Source organism: Delphinus delphis, chromosome 11 (genome assembly GCF_949987515.2).
Source record: "Delphinus delphis chromosome 11, mDelDel1.2, whole genome shotgun sequence".
NCBI lineage: Eukaryota > Metazoa > Chordata > Mammalia > Artiodactyla > Delphinidae > Delphinus > Delphinus delphis.
This window is the reverse complement of record NC_082693.1, coordinates 17,763,523-17,775,751: the sequence shown is the minus strand read 5'-3', so window position 1 is coordinate 17,775,751 and position 12,229 is coordinate 17,763,523. Positions and strand designations below refer to the sequence as shown.

General features: G+C 38.2%; 1 protein-coding gene across 3 annotated transcripts in view; it reads left to right on the top strand.

Moving 5' to 3' along the window:
* Positions 1-12,229, top strand: part of ABCC9 (ATP binding cassette subfamily C member 9) — a 154,058-nt gene that overhangs the window by 57,716 nt on the left and 84,113 nt on the right. For all 3 annotated transcript variants that reach the window (XM_060024418.1, XM_060024419.1, XM_060024417.1), the window contains 2 exons: positions 3,801-3,873; positions 4,758-4,863. In XM_060024418.1, coding sequence (XP_059880401.1) covers positions 3,801-3,873; positions 4,758-4,863 — 179 coding nt within the window. The remainder of the gene's footprint in view (positions 1-3,800; positions 3,874-4,757; positions 4,864-12,229) is intronic.

The window sequence follows — 12,229 nt, the reverse complement described above, 5'->3', positions numbered from 1 at the left end:
GTCACCGTACCCACTGACTTTTAGTGCCGTCTTGTCACACAGATTTCTTTCTTTATTTTTCTCTGATTTGTCTGTCCAGTATTCCACTGTTGTGATTATTATAGCTTTCTAATAAACACTGACATTTTTTAGGACAAGTTCTTACACCTTATTTTTTTTCTTCTCAAATATCTTAGCTATTCTTGGCCCTTTTGGAAGGAAAGAAGCTTAGGTGCTCCGGAGTGTATATATCTTTTTGTACTTTTCCTTATACTTTCACTAGACATTTCCTTACTCCTTGCCTTAATGAGGTTTTTTACAAACTATATTTTAATCAGCATTTTTATTTATTTTTGGCAGGAGAGAATGGACAATGGTGTGTGGAAGGTCCTGCCTTTAGATTTTCAAAACACTATTTCAATTGAGGTGAAATTCACACAGCATAAAATTAACCATTTTCAAGTCAACAATTCAGTGGCCTTTAGATTCCCAAAGTTTTACAACCATCCCATCTACTAGTCGCAAAATATTTTTATCACCCCAAAAGGAAACCCCGTACCCATTAAGCTGTCACTCCCCATTTCCCCCTTTCTCTTACCCCTGCCAACACCAATCTGATTTCTGTCTCTATGGATTAACCTATGCTGCATATTTCATATGAATGGAATCGTGCAGTAGGTGGCTTTTTGCATTGTCTCTTTCCTGCCTTTACATTTTAATTCATCCTTTCCCTTTATCCCTGATCCTTATACCTATATCCCCTCATCCTCCCAGCATTACAGTGCCAGCAATAATATGCTCAATATATGCACTTAAATACACTCATATCCCTGTGAAATATGTAGTATTGTCATGAACATTTATATTTTCAATTTCCTGAAATTGTTTGCTCCTTCTAGCTGCACCACTGCATTCTATAGTATGCACCCCTGCCTTTTACTTGTCCCCTAGTGATGGCTGCTGGGTTGGCCTCCATCCTTCCTCCATCACAAACCATGCTGTGATAACCATCTTTGTACCTATCCTTTTATGTACCTTTGCGGAGATTTATATATTAGCTGATTTTCCAAGGTCAAACAGCTAGTTTGGGAAGCCAGGATTTTAACCCTTATGGTGGAGAAGTGAGACGATTTTGTAAGAGGGAGGAGGGAATGGAAGGGCAAATCACAGCGGGAGGAATTCACTTTGACTCTCCTCCATCCCTCTCAAGTGAGCTCTGTTCACTCTTATACTTTTGTGTAGGACCAAATCAGGAGGTGACACTGTATTCTTCTGGTTCTTCCCTGCTGGTTTCCAACCACATCTTTCCTCTCTCACACTCTTGTGAAGCTGTAGCATGTTGTACCTTTCTCACGTCTGTGATCAGAGGACCTCATAATCACTCACCCACCTTCACTGAAGATTTAGGTGCCTGTTTCCGAGTCCAGCTTTCTACCTTAGTAAATGCCACACCTGGATGTGATTTAAACTTCCAGGTTCACAGCCCATCTAGTACCCCAGCCCCCAAGCCCCTTAATCGACCACCCGTCCATTTCCACAAACTCACCTGCATTCACACTTGGCCGCCTCTTAGACACACAACCCCTCTGAGATCTTAGCCTCTGTTATACCAGCCAGTCACCGACATCACAGCCCTACCCTCCAGCTCCCTCAGGGCTTCACCTTCACTGGCATTGCCTTTTTTTTCCCCCACATTATTTTTTATTTTATTTATTTTTTTATACAGCAGGTTCTTATTAGTTATCCATTTTATACATATTAGTGTATATATGTCAATCCCAATCTCCCAATTCATTACACCACCATTGGCTTTTAACCTCATTGCAACCTGCGGTAACTTGAGCCCCTTCTTTCTCCCAGCCCTTTCACATCCTTCTGTAGCCATTCAACCCCATGCCTTCTGCGCTCCTGTACCCAGGGTGCTAAGTTCTGTGGAGAAAACGACTTAATGGTACAAGTTGGCATGGCTAGAGCTTCATTACCTCCACCCTCGGCTGACTCTCTATGGTTCTTGGCAATCCTTTCCCATGCCTCCCTTCAGCATGATTCTCCATCACCTACAGTAGCTCTTCATCTGTCACCAATCTCCTCCCACCTCGTTCTCTCTCTCCTTTGGCCACCTCCTGTTTCTACAGATAACCTTCCCTTTCAGTTCATTGAAAACGTAAAGGTTGTTATGGAGGGCCTCTCAGTTCCCTGCTGACCCTCTCCCGAGCCCATCTGTATTTGCACCTCGTTTAGCCTGCTCTCCACTTTCTCTGAGAAAGAGGGATTCTCAGCCTTGAAGACTAGATTTTCTTTGAGCGTCCTTTGTCACTTAGCCACTGTATCTTAAACCTCTGCCCCAGCCAGCTTTATTCATTATTTCTCATAACATGCTTCATGGTTTTCTGATCCTGAACCTGTTCTCACTGTAACTCTTTACTCAGAAATACCTTTGCTGAAATTCAGCATATTTTCCAAAACTAGCTCAAAGGCCCTCCTTTTTCAAAATATTTTCTTTTTTTGACTCATCTCAGATGTAAATGATTTTCCTTATGAACTACTGTTGCACTTTCGTCTGTCTGCCCCTCTATTTGTTACTTAGCCCATACTCTCTTGCCTTGGTTTACCACTCAATTGACTGTAAGCTCAATTGAGCAGGGAAGCAGGGAGGATGCATTATACCTTCTTTGTAGCCCACATCAGTCCTAACGCAGGACTTCACATTGACTGGGTGCTCAGCAGGTATTTGTAAAGTGATTAGTTACTAAGCCCTTCCAGGCCACCCTCCTTCCAGGACTAATTTCATGCATATCTATGTGATGGATATTATTAAATGCCATACATTTTCCACGCTAGAGAAAACTTACATGGAAAAACATAATCTAGCCTTTTCAGGTAACTTTTGCACTCTTTAGTTGTTCATTTTAAGAGCTTTTAAAGGATATTTTTAGTTATAATTTAGATATTACCAATCTATTCTGCAAAATTCCTGAACAAAAATGAGCTTAGAAATTTCATCACTTGGGGTTTGGAAAGAAAATATTAATTTATGAGCAAAGTGCAGCCTTACTTTAGTTTCCTCTAATTTTTCAGGCACTTTCTCTCCCCTCATCTGTCTCTGTTCACCCTTCCAACCCTTGGGTTCTGTTATACCTCTTTCGTTTCCCATTTTTGTAACTGTTAAAACTATCAAGTTTTCTTGACACATATTAAAACAATAGATTGCTTTGGATGACTCTAAGGTCTTTTTGTTTGTTTGCTGGTTGTTGAGGTTTATACCACCAAGCAATGTTGCCTCATTTTTGTGCTGTTTCTTCCTCCCCTTTACTTTTTCTTTTAAGATCAATGAAGAGTGATAAATCCACATAGTTCAGGAAACTTATTCATTACAAAACCTTCCTTCTTAGCTAGTGGAGTCATTTTGTTGGAATAATTTGTAGTTATTTCTGTTCTTTACTTTGCATCACAGGATTCTGGGAATTGCAGCAGTGTGAAAATCATCAGTGTAGCAGTTACACTGGAAAATATTTGGGTGATTGATTTTTAAGAATGTTCACATAGAAATGATCCCAAATTTTCAGGGAAAATTGTTGGAATTTTTAGCATTCTTCATAATACCATTAATTTAAAGACCCTCCTCTCACTTCCATTCTTTTTGTGTTTCATTTATACCTCTAAGCAGTTATAACTCTAAAGTAGAATTTCAGCACTGTGTGTTCTACTGTGTTGAAAGTCTTACAGTGCTTTATAAAGAAATCTATTTTAATTGGAATAATTCTCTAACACCACATATTTACATAATTTTATAACTTAATTTCTGTATTCTTATTTTCTAGGTCACAAATGGGTACTTTTCATGGGGCAGTGGTTTAGCTACCTTATCTAATATAAATATTCGAATTCCAACAGGTAAGAATCATTTGTTACTCGGGTTTGTAATTGTTAACTATCATGACCATGGTTTTCCAACGTAACCGAGACTAACAAAAGGAGAGAAAGACTTTTTCAAGACAAACATAACTAATATTTATTTGCACCATGAAGCTCATGAACCCCTGTATCACTGTGAGGATGACTGGGAATTATAAGACCTGCCTGCCTTACACTACAGAGTGTGGACCTTTGGACAAGTTATTTACCATCCAAATGAATTGCTTTCAGTTTATTTGCTGATTTGTGGCATTTAAATAATGGAGTAGTTCATTTCTCATTTTTTTGAAGAAAGAATTTAAAGAAAGGATGTATGAGAAAATAGTTTTCTATCCCTGAGGAAACCTGATGAAGTTTTCAAGATATTTAAGACATAAATACCCAGTATTTTTATTTAAAATGTCTAGATAATTGAATAGAATTAGGTTTTTGACGTGACCTCATGGTCAGTAGTTGGGATTTTTCTATTATACATGCACATCAAAGTATTTTAAGAACAGCCCCCAAATCATTTTAAGCCCAATTACCTATTTTAGTCAAAATTGCCTTTTTCTCCTGAATGAATTGAATAATAAAGGTAACAATAATCTAGATGACTTATGCAAGTATTTCACAGCTTTCTTTACTAGTGTCAGTTATTCTGAGAGTTTTAAAAATAATCAAGACCTATAGATTTTAATTTTTCTTCTATTTTCCAAAAAACTTAGTATCAGGGAAGGGAGCTGTTTAGAATACTTTATTGCTGGAGACCAAAACTGGCCCATTGATTGTGAAACATCAACCTTTTCTAAATGTGTTTTGATTTTATTTTACTAAGTGAATTCCATCTCATCCTGTTATTATCCTTTGTTTCTTTTCTGTAGGTCAGTTAACCATGATTGTGGGCCAGGTGGGATGTGGGAAGTCCTCTCTTCTCCTTGCCATCCTCGGTGAGATGCAGACAGTGGAGGGAAAAGTTCACTGGAGCAAGTATGTGTATTTTTAATTAGTTTCTATTGCTCTGTCATACATCTGATGATCTCTCAAGGGAAGAAATTAGAGCAATAGATTTCCGTGTTAGGACTCTGAGGACCCCTCAGAAATAAGCGTAGCTTAAAAAAAGATCAAATTAGTGGAAACTTTAAATGTTGTAAATTAAAAATTATAAAGCAATTTATTACAGAGGTTTATCAGAGAGAAACTTGTATGTTGCTTTTAAGTAAGATTGGGATTGTAAAGATAGATTTTGAAAGTTATATGGGTAACACTCAAAGAAATACAACGTAAAAATTCATCCCATAATCAAAGAAGTTATGGAAAACTTGCATTATTTATAAAGCATATGTGCACACAGAGCTTTAGTGGTCCAGTGTTCAGAGAAGAAATATCGAATAATCTTTTCCAAACTCTTCATAAGGGGCTGAGAAATCAGCCTTTTCTCTTCACATCCAGCTTAAAACTAGACACTAGAAGTGTCTAGTTAGGGACATGACTGGGTCAGACTAGTGTGTTGTGCAACCCCAAAGACATGGTGCTTCTTCTGTATATTTGAATGGTTGTTTGGGGTTCTTCAGAGCACATTGTAGTAATAAAGTGACTCAGAACCATAATATTATATAATTGTGTAATAAAGAATGAATCATATTTCTTTAGTTTGATCTACCTGGTAGACCCCCTCCCCCATTAGCAGTTTATGGAGAAATTGTTTACAGTTTATCTAAGATATTGGATTATAGACCAGTGGTTCCCAACCAGGTGTGATTTTGTCCCTAGTGGACATTGGGCAATGTCTAGAGACATTTTTGGTTGTCATTCTAGGGGAATTGGGCTGCTACCGATCTAGTTAGTGGAGGCCAGAAATGCTACTAGACATCCTACAACGCACAGGACCGCCTCCCCACAACAAAGAATTATCTGGCTCCACATGTCAGTTGTGCTGAGGAAACCTTGCCCTAGACCTACACATGTCCTTTAATATCATTTAGTTCTTATCATTGTAAGTTCCATTGTGGCTTAATCTACTGTTTACATACACAGGCATCTCTTAAGAATGAGTAAAAACTATTTACAGGCATTTTTAGAATAGACTCTATTTTAAACTCCAATTAAGAGATGGAGATGCTTGGATGTGAAATTTGAGCTGGAAACAGCAGAACTATAAATCCTATTTTTGGTATCCTTGGTGAAAGAAGGAGGCTGAGAAATGTTGAGGGTACAGTTTATTCCTGTTGGAGTGGTAGACATGAAACTGTTTAGTGCTTACCCAGTAGAGAGCTCGGTAATAGCTGTTCCCTGCAGTTTGCTTCATGATGGGTCCCTGTTGTTCCCTGAAGTCAGATGCTAGGTGGTGTGTACCCTGCCACCATCACCTGCCATCTTGGATGGATGCAGGCTTTGAGAAGCAGGTTTTACTGGATTAACTTATATTGTATGACATGTACGGCTATAATGAAGTTATTTGGGTTTTGTTTTTACCTTGTTTCACTAGCATTAAAACAGAGAGAAAGAATGAGAGAATGTGACAGAAAAAGCATGAGATTTTATTTTCATATCTCTAGAATGTTCTTAAAATCTAGTCTTCTCTAGTATTACTTAAGATTAGCTCCACTTGGGCCAAATTGACTCCCAATATTATCACTAATAATCACTATCATTTTGTTAGTGGATAAATAAATGATACGGGAATTAGGAAAGTATTTTACACAGTCTACTTATTTATTGAGTTTCTAAGCAAGATATATATATATGGGTATATATATATATATATATATATATATATATATATATATATATATCTCTTAAGCAAATTTATACCATTTATATCCTATCTAATTTCATAAAAGTTGTGAATTATTTTATATAACATACTATAATAAAGCCTGAAAAATAAAGATATCAAGAAGGAAAATAAGGTTTAAATAATAATCTGAGCAGTTAATAGGTAGAAATCCATGCATTGGAGTCTTGCATGTTTATAACACATGGGTCCCAAATTCCACTCTGAGCTTCATGAAAGCTAGTCAAAGAGGGAAACGAGATAAAAAGCACACATATACTTAATAAAGTTTAAGGTTTTTTTTTAAAGAAATAAGAAAGAAATATCTCCCATGGATCCTAATTTTAAAAAAGCTAAGAAAAGGTTATATCTTAAAGTCAGAGCCAATAGAATGAAGATGTGAGAAAGGATTTAAGAAAATTCTAAGTATTTATAGAATCACTATAATTTAAAAATCATCTCTTTATGAATACTTGCCTTAATAGACAATAATCCCATCTCTTCATGGCAGAAAGGACTGAAATTTTCTTCAAAAAATATTTGGGTTTGTCTGACACACACACAAATTAAAAACTAACCCCTTAAGAGATTAGATAAGCTAACAGAAGTTTTATTTTTCTTTATTTACGAGAACTACTTAATTTTTTTCCATGGTATCCTTAATATCTGATAAAACGTATTTTCAAATCAGGAATGTTCAGAGAATACTGACCCTTTTAAAAGAGTTATTTGCAATGAATTTTCATCCTGGAAAAAAAAATTGTGCCTAGTCCAATAAGGAAAGGCATATAAACGTTATTAGAATAAAGCTAATTTAGAAATTACCAATATTGATAGGTTGATGGTGTGTAAATGCAAAGAAGTACTTTACCGCAGCAGACTGGATTGTTTGCCGAATTTTTAAAGCTCAAAACAAAATAAAGCAAAGCAATAAACTAAATGTTATGGTAAAGCACCAAGTGCCTTGCTGTCATTCTTTCATCACTGCACGTATCTCTGGTTGCATGAATTTTATTTTTAAATGTGTCCTCATAGATGGCAAGACCAAAGTCCTATAGAGTACTCTGTCCTGGTGCAGCAAGAAATATTTACTTTGGGCGGGAGAGAAGGCGCTGTTGCTCATCCAGGATAGACCTACACGGGTAGAACTTGGTACACAAAGACATTTATACATAGATGCCTCCTTGGCAATTACTATGTTTGACCTAGTCTGACATGCAGTAGCCCCAGAAGAGAAAGGAGAGAGAGATGAGGGAGGGACTGAAAAATTCTCCAAACTTGTCAGAATGCCAGAGTTCTTGCCCCTGCATCTGGGTGTGCTCTGCATTTGTTGAAAAGCAAATGTCCTGCCTGACTGAAGTTGTCCTTTCCTAATTGTCATGATAAATAATAATTCCTACTGACATCTTAGGAACTAGGACTAAATAAAACTCTTTACCTGATGGACCGTTCCAATGAGGGAGTCCAGAATGTGTAATAATTGTGGTAATCATGTGAGACATAGCCATCATTTATCTTTGGTTTCCCTTTCTTTTTCTTCCACCTTGCCCATGCCATCAGCCATTCTGTCAGACCCCATCTGTCATGATGTTCTATTTGCTAATGTCTTGGTGCTAATTTGCTAATTGGCTTTATAACAGTGGCTGAGTTACTCTAGGACTGGCGAATTGAGGAGTTACTCCTTTTCATGTGATGTTGCCTGACATGAAGGGGTGATAACGTGAGTCAGCTTTCCTGGATCAGACATGATATATAGCATATTTGCACCCACATCTAGCTCCCCTTCTTCCAAATATTGTTCCTGATTTAAGCTTGCAAAAGTCACTCTTTCCCATTCCGTAAGGTACCAACCATGAACTTGGAAGTTGCTAGAATACCAAGTTTAACTTTTACTCTTGAAGGAAAATACACACAAAACCCTGCATGTGGAAGTGAAATTGGATGCCATTGTCCAGAAGGGGATTTTCCATTTGACCTCCTCGCTTTCTCGCTTGCCTTCATCACTGTTCACTGCCACATCGAATGGTGGACGATGAGTCTACAGACATGGAACCGGTGATTTTCATGTAATCAGATAAGATCTGATGTTGGAATTCGGAGCCAACTCTATTTATTTATTTATTTAGGAAGAGAAGAAAATAACCTTCCTCAGTTGAATTTGATTAAACATATCGTTAAGTGAAAAGTTTGGAGAGGTGGTCTCTAGAAGTTAAGGGCTACATTACTCATGGAAAATGAAAGAGAATAATTTTTTAATTTGTTCGTGGGAAATGACTACCTACAAATGGATCTATATCTACCTTTTCTTTCTTCCTCTGAAACTAGTATATGTGATTTAACTTTTACTCTTAAAGGAAAATATATCTAAATCCTGCAAGGGGAGGACTTCAGAAGTGAAGATCCTCCATATGCTGTTTTGCCTTTTGCATGACGTTACTACATGAATTAACCCTTCTTTCTGATAGAAGTCTTTAATTTCTTGCCCTCCTCATTCCATGATCCTCCATGTTATTTTATTTTTAAAGATTTTTTTGATGTGGACCATTTTTAAAGTCTTTATTGAATTTGTTACAGTATTGCTTCTGTTTTATGTTTTGGTGTTTTGGCCACAAGGCATGTGGGATCTTAGCTCCCCGACCAGGGATCGAACCCTCACCCACTGCATTGGAAGGTGAAGTCTTAACTACTGGACCACCAGGGAATTCCCATGATCCTCCGTTTTTAAAAAAGGTCTTTCCTATCTCATAAACAACGGGAGCATTTCTCCTTTTAAAAGAAGAATCTACCCACACTTAACCTCCTTGTTCTCGTCATGACTGCCTAAATGCTCAGTTGTCATAATTTGTTCTCAATCATGCTTAACTTCTCCATAGCTTTTGAAAGTGTTCACCACGGATGACTCCCTGAAACCAACTCCTTTCTTGGTTTCCATGATACTTTTACTTATTCATTTGTTTAAAATGTGTATTGGACACCTGTAACATGCATATCATTGTATTCATTGTTGGGGGTAGATAACTGAACAAGGGAAACCAGCCCCCTATTCTCATGAAGCGTAGTGTTCAGCCGGAAAGGCCATGAGGAAGTAAGAAAGTAGTTTCAAAATTATTTGGTTAAATTTTTTAAATATCAGGAAGAAAAAGTACAGGGTTTTATAAGAACAAATCATAGGTGACCTGCGTTGAGTCTGTGGGATCAACAAGGTTTTTTTAGGGGGGAGGCATACATGAATGATCCTTGAACTTAGATTTTAAGAATAAGCCAAAATTAATGAGTTAAACCGTAAGGAGCTGCAATACGAGTGGAGATGGAAGGTGAGGAAGAATATACAGTCTACTGTAGGATCCCTTTCCTTTATTTATATCTTTGACTTCAGTTTTCTCTCTAAGTACTAATGACACACCAGTGTACATTTCTGGCCAAGAACCTTCTTCTGAAAACCTAATAGCTCCTCCAAAAAGCCTTATACAAGCTCCAAATTGAACACATCCAAACTGAGCTCATGTTTCCAAAACCTGCTTCTCCGCCTGTATCCTGGAAGGGTTGTGTTCTCACCCCCTGAAATCAGTTGGTAGGAGCCCAAGTCAGGGGTCAGGGATTCAACCTAGATTCTTCTTTCTCTATCGCCTGCAAAATCCAACCAATCACTTTTCTTATGTCTGTTCTTCCGTTTTTGTATCTATTTTAATTTTCCTGGTTCAGGTACTTAATCGCATTTGTGAACTACTCACTGTGAACTACTCACTCCCTCACTTTTCTTTACACTGTTGTGAGATTTACCTTTTGATATGAAAATCTAATTACTTTCTTCTTGCTTATAATTCTTTTCTTGACAGGCCAAAGCGTAGAAGAAATATTCTAGACACCTTTGCATAAAAGGGCCTTTCCCGATGTGGTCCCTATCTAACTTCTTAAATTCTTATCCTGCCATTCCACCCACCCTTTCCATTGTGTTCCAGTAACACTGGACTGCAGGTAGTTTTCAAATACACATACCTCCTCTGTAATGCCCTCTCCCAGGTTGGTGGCCTCACTCTTTTTTCTGGTGTCAACTCTGATGTTGTGTCTTTGACAAAATCTTCTCTAATTTCCCAGGTGGACTGAAATGTACCTTCTCTTCTGGTCCCTCTGCAGTTTGTTCAAATAAATAATGTGGGCTGGTCTCCTTACTAGACTGAGACACCCTCAAGCCAAGCATGTTGCCTTTTGCTTTTCATCTACTTCATATCTAACCCAGATCTGGGCTCTTTCCATTTCTCTTTGTAGACACACAGGACTCTTCTCCTCTCTCTCCCTCTCTCTTTCTCTCTCTCTCTTTCCATCTCCATCCCTATTATCTTTCTAATCTCAGCCCACAGCCCCTTTCAACTACCACTCTCTCACCTTCTTTTTGTAGATAAAAAGGCCTTTTCTGGGACTTCCCTCGTGGTCCAGTGGGTAAGACTCCATGCTCCCGATGCAGTGGGCCCAGGTTCAATCCCTGGTTGGGGAACTAGTTCCCGCACGCATGCAGCAACTAAGAATCTGCATGCCCCAACTAAGACCTGGTGCAGCTAAAATAAATAAATATTTTAAATAAATTAATAAAAGTCTTTCCTCTTCCCCTCCAGTTCCTTTTATTCTCCTCTCGCCTCAGTCTACTGCAGTCTCATGTCTACCTCTGCCACTCCACTGAAACTATTCTTTATCCAGTCCATCAGTGCCATCCTGGTTATTAAATTCACTGTGCACTTTAAAAAAAATTATTTATTTTTTGTTGGAGTATAATTGCTTTACAATGTTGTGTTAGTTTCTGCTGTACAACAAAGTGAATCAGCTATATGTACACCTATATCCCCTCCCTCTTGGACCTCTTTCCCATCCCCACCATCCCACCCATCTAGGTCGTCACAGAGCACCAAAGCTGAGCTCCCTGTGCTATATAGCAGGTTCCCACTAGCTATCTATTTTACGCACGGTAGTGTATGTGTGTCATTCCTAGTCTCCCAATTCGTCCCACCCTCCCCTTCCCCCTTTGACCTCCTGTCCACTTGACGTTGTTGCCCATACCTTTCTTCTTCAAAAGGTTTCCTTGCTTAGTTTCCAGTGAAACTCACAGTCAAGTTTTCCTCTTGGAACTTTTGCCTGCTCTTCTCAATCCCTTCTGCAGATGTCTCTTCCTTGGCCATTTGTTAAATAGTGATGTTTTTCAAGGTTCCGTCTTTGTCCCCTTCTTTTCTGCCTCTATATATACTTGCTGGGCCATCACATAGCTTCCCATGATATTAGTTTCCTCTATCTGCTCCTGCTTCTTTGTTCACTTCGTTGTGATAGCATTGTTGAAGTCATTTATTGGCTTTTCACTAGTAAAGGAAGGAATCCAAAGTCTTTGGGATCTAAGGCATATATTATGAGGGAAAATCATCCCAAGGCTTCATTTGTTTACCAGATCTCTCTCCTGAGCTTCAAATTCTGCTTTCTGGCCATGGTCATTCTGACATCCCTTAGGTATCTCAAACTGAATGTGTCTGATTCTAAATTTTATATCTTCCCCCACCATATACATTTCCTCATCTGTGTCCCCTGTCTGTCACTCCTTCC